Here is a 5000-nt window from a genome sequence, read left to right on the forward strand (position 1 = left end):
CCTCCTCGTACTCCTCGCGATAATAGTTTCTACGCGCAAGACCGCGGACCAACCTCTCGACGCGTGTGTGTTTACTGCGATCGCGAGACTCACTGATCCTGGGAATGTGACAGCGTGACATCTCCAGCGGAGCGCAGAAGAATTCTACAAAGCAGGCGCTTGTGTTTTAACTGCACTGGAACATAACATAATGCATCACAATGCCGTAGCCGCACATCTTGCGTACACTGTCGTGGCTCAGATGGCTAGTGCGCGGCTTTCGGAGCGAGAGGTCCCCGGTTCGATCCTCGGTGACTTCAACGTCTGTTCCGACTTTCCTCTGATCCGTGTAGCTATAGCTTTAAATCCACTTAAAACGGAGCACTGACAGAGGGAGGGGGGTAAAGGGCGCACCGTCGGCTTCCATTGATACCAGCCTCGTAGCTGAAGGAACTACCGACGTTAAATAAACTGGCTTTACCTTTACCTTTACCTTTACTGTAAACAAAGGCATCACTCGTCTATTTGCGATCGTTCGACAACAGCTGGACGCCAAACAACAACCAGCGGTGGGGTGGCGTTAACTGCGACCCAAGAAGGAGAGAAAGTGTGCCATCCCGTTGTGCTCGTCAAATTGAATGGCGTGACCTGTAGAGCCCTTTTGGATACCGGGGCAACTGACTCTTATGCCTCCGGATACATCTTGGATCGATTAAATCTTGTACCGTCACGCACTCTAACGCGCCAAATACAAACTATTGTGGGCACCGTTACCAAGCGAACCGAAACCTACAACGTTCAAGTGAGTGACACAAAAGGAAACTATACCATCCCTCTCAGCGCAAACAGGATAGACCAGGCTGAACTGTTGTGCGTGGAAAACCCGAACTACAGGGAAATGATTGGAAAATGCCGTCATCTGAAAGGCGTGGACATAGAAGAGCCTACCAAGAGCCTACTTCCGGTTCATGTTATTCTGGGCGCGAGTGATTACGCGAAGATTAAAACGTCTACATCCCAGCGTACTGAATCCATTGGAGAGCCAGTGGCCGAGTTCACTCTCTTTGGGTGGACCATTATGTCTCCAGGAACAGAGCAAAACCTTGACAGCATGTTCTTAGCCCAGACGACCTCAACCAGTTATGAAGAGCTCTGCCGCATGGACGTTCTGGGGCTAGAAGATAAACCAAATGGAGATCAAAGCGTGGTGTATGAAGAGTTCATCGAACAGCTCAGCCGCAGCCCTGAAGGCTGGTACGCGACCGGCCTTCCCTGGAAAGGAGATCATCCTCCCTTGCCCTCTAACAAGTCGGGGAGCTTGAAGCGACTCGGAAGCCTAGTTCAGCGACTGAAGAAAACAGGAAAGCTTGACGACTATGATGCAATCATCCAGGAACAGCTACATGAAGGAGTTATAGAAGAGGCAGAGATGCCAGCATCTGGACGAGAGTTCTACATCCCCCACAATGCTGTGGTAAGAGAGAGCGCCGAAACTATTAAGACGCGGATTGTATACGATGCCTCAGCGAGAGCTTATGACTCAGCTCCCTCCCTAAACGACTGTCTAGAAGTTGGACCACCCCTACAGAATCAGCTGTGGAAAGTACTCTTAAGAGGAAGGTTTCATGCAGTAGCCTTAGCCGGCGATATTCGCAAGGCATTTCTTCAAGTGCGTATCCGCGAGCAAGACCGAGACGCACTGCGTTTCGATTGGCTAGACGGCAAGAATCCCTTACGTATTCGCACCTACAGGTTCACCAGAGCACTATTTGGCTTGGGACCCTCGCCTTTTCTGCTTGGCGGCGTAATCCAGCACCATTTAAACACTTGTAGAGCTGATCACCCTGATACTGTTGCGGAATAGAACGAGAACTTTATGTAGATGATCTCATTACTGGCGGAGGAACTGTCCAAGAAACCGAAGAAAAGAAAGCTAAAACAACCGAAATATTTCGCCGGGCCACCTTTCATTTGCACAAGTGGCACTCAAACATCCCTAAATTAGAGATCTCTGAGGACGCCGGGAATGAAGATGACTTGAGCTATGCCAAACAGCAACTAGGAGTAAAGTCCAGGAGTGCGGTCTGCTTGGTTTAAAATTGAATAAACCAACAGGCGAAATTGCAGTCACTATTCCAGAAGAAGTTGCGCAACCTACTAAACGAGGGATTCTTGGAAAAGCAGCAAGAATCTATGACCCCCTTGGTCTGATCGCGCCAATCACCTTACAAGGAAAGCTGCTTTACCGAAATGCCTGCGAAGAGAAATCCGCTCGGGATGCACCGTTATCTGTGCCTTTAGAACAACTGTGGCAGAAGTGGGAGCGCTCTTTACCACATGAAGTTTCCTGCCGCAGAGCACTGACCAGCGCCCAAGAATCAATCGCCGTCGTCAAACAACCAAGCACTTTAAATCAAGGACTTGTCCCGGCGAAAGCAAGACTAGCGAAGCAAGGCCTAACTATACCTCGACGAGAGCTGGTCTCGGGACACATGGCTGTAAACCTCTTGAGTAACGTACAAGACGCACTTCAAGGCTTCCCAGTAACTTCCCTACACTGTTGGCTGGACAGCAGTGTTGCCTTGTACTGGATATTAGGTGGAGGGGACTACAAGCAGTTTGTAGCTAACCGAGTACGGAAGATCAGAGAGCATGTTGAGGTTATCTGGCGGCACGTACCAACTGAAGACAATCCTGCAGATCTTGCCAGCCGTAGTGGATTGGTATCTAAAGAGAACCAACTGTGGTGGAGTGGACCAGAGTGGCTTAGTGACCCTAGGAAATGGCCAGAAAACCTTGTCACCGCACCCAGTAAGGAATCCAACCAAGAGGTGAAAACCACAAAGGAATTATTCGCCTTGGCCGTGAATTCTGACGATGAGCTCGACGAACTCCTTGCCAAAAGCTCATACTGGAAGACTTTACGAGTGTGCGCCTGGATCATGCGGTTCGCCCAAAATGCTAGAACAAAGAGAGCAAACAGAACAAAGGGACCTCTCGCAACAGAAGAAATTGGAAAGCAAACCCTCTTCTGGTTGATTCGCGCCCAAAGCCAGGGTACTGCAAACATGGAAGAAGACCGACTGAGGCTCAACTTACAGAGAAACAAAGACGGATTGCTAGAGTGCTGTGGAAGACTACCAGGTCCCTATCCGATCTACATACCAGACGCAACAACCTTTGCTGAGAAATTTGTTCAACACGCCCACAAAGCCACACTCCATGGGGGAGTGGGGCTCACTATGGCTAAAATCAGAGAGGAGCATTGGATCCCACGCCTTAGACGCCTTGCAAAGAAAGCCATCAGGCAGTGCTACGGGTGCAAGCGTTTTCAGGCAGGTGCTCTCGCAGCTCCACCCCCTGGTTTATTGCCACCTGAGAGAAGAGAGGGAACAAGTCCTCTTGAAGTAGTGGGTGTTGATTTTGCAGGCCCCATTAAGTACTGCAAGTCTTCGCGAGCAGAAGGGAAAGCCTATTTGGTGCTTTATGCCTGCAGTTTAACGAGAGCTTTGTACCTAGAAATCCTACCAAATCTAGAAACCACTACCTTCTAAGAGGACGACCATCTAAGATTTTCTCAGACAATGGAAGGACTTTCGTGGGAGCGGCAAAACTGTTGAAAGAAATCCAGAAAGACGAGCAAATGCAAGACTACCTAGCGTCAGAGAAGATTACTTGGAGATTCAACCTGAGTCGAGCACCCTGGTGGGGTGGCCAGTTCGAGCGACTGGTGGGCCCTTCTAAACGCGCTTTCTACAAAGTAACTGGGGGAGGAATGCTGACCTGGTCAGAGCTGTCCGAAGTTGTGCTCGACGTGGAAACTCACTTAAACCGCCGCCCCCTATCGTATGTGGAAGATGACGTCCAGCTCCCTCTACTGACCCCGTCCTCCTTTCTATTCCAAAGATCTATACGCCTGCCTGAGCGACAGTCGTGGAGAGAGGAAGATTATGATCTGCGAAAACGGGAAAGGTACCTCAGGACCTGCAAAGATGCCTTGTGCAGGCGCTGGACGCGGGAATACTTGGCCGCACTGAGAGAACGACACACCCACAACATCCCAGGTACACCCAGGCCACTGAACGTAGGAGATGTCGTCATTATCCGTTCAGAAGACAAAAATCGTGGGAAGTGGCCCCTTGGTGTTGTGAAAGAGCTGTTTGAAGGACGAGATGGAAATGTGCGAACGGTGAAGTTACGCGCGGGAAAAACGTTCTTGGAGAGACCAATCCAACACCTTTACCCACAGGAATTAACCTGTGATAAAGTGCCAGAAAGAGCTGCAGCGCCGCTACAGCTTAATGCTGGAGCATCATGCAGTTTTCCGTCCAAGGAGAGATGATGCTGTGGCTGCTACCTTGCGTATTCAGGGTGTTGCTGAAGATGGAGAACTTTAAAACCAGAGAACAAGATCTAACTATGATGCTGCATATAGGCATTGAGTGACTCAAACTTCAAAAAAGAAAAACTACTTCGTTTTGTTATACTATACTTAAATGAACTGATCAAGTTTCCCCTGATTACATGTGCTTCCTCGTGGAAAGCACATGGGGGGAGTGTGTCGGAAACAAGATAATTAGTATTGATTTAACTAATGTTGATGTTATGATTGCGAGATATCTGTCCGGAAATCGAGCGTTACTTTCTGTCTGCTCCGATAAATAACTTTGTTTATCTTCTGCGTGAAAGATCTTTATAGCCAATCAGCTTACGTGTGATCAAGGTGCGTCCATGAGATAAGGGAACAATTGATTGTAGTTCTAGTCGGTTATAGACCTAACCTTGTTGTGTACGCAAGAAGATCTGAGAGAATTATGATCTGAAAAAAAAAGCGACAGTGTGGGTTCCTCACTTCTTCCCCACAAATCGAAGGATTTGATTGGTTATCTTCTCGAAAAAAGGTGTGTTTTGTGCAGAGTCAAGGTTAAAATACGGACAAAAAACATGAAACAAAGGAACTTGTCGAGTTTCATAACCATCTCCAAGCATGAACTAAGATGAAATTTGTGAGACAAGCAGAG

At 48.5% G+C, this 5000-nt stretch overlaps 2 protein-coding genes across 2 annotated transcripts in view; both read left to right on the top strand.

The window, feature by feature from the left end:
- LOC137971532 (uncharacterized) overlaps positions 1–3533 on the top strand; it is a 4566-nt gene extending 1033 nt beyond the window's left edge. Inside the window, exons 2-3 of the mRNA XM_068818346.1 lie at positions 490–1715; positions 2095–3533. Coding sequence (XP_068674447.1) covers positions 490–1715; positions 2095–3533 — 2665 coding nt within the window. The remainder of the gene's footprint in view (positions 1–489; positions 1716–2094) is intronic.
- An 89-nt stretch (positions 3534–3622) lies between these two features.
- On the top strand, positions 3623–4321 carry LOC137971533 (uncharacterized). The gene has a single exon (XM_068818347.1). It carries the CDS (start codon positions 3623–3625, stop codon positions 4319–4321), a length of 699 nt encoding a protein of 232 aa, XP_068674448.1.
- Positions 4322–5000: the final 679 nt, after the last annotated feature.

This window comes from Montipora foliosa, chromosome 9 (genome assembly GCF_036669935.1).
Source record: "Montipora foliosa isolate CH-2021 chromosome 9, ASM3666993v2, whole genome shotgun sequence".
NCBI lineage: Eukaryota > Metazoa > Cnidaria > Anthozoa > Scleractinia > Acroporidae > Montipora > Montipora foliosa.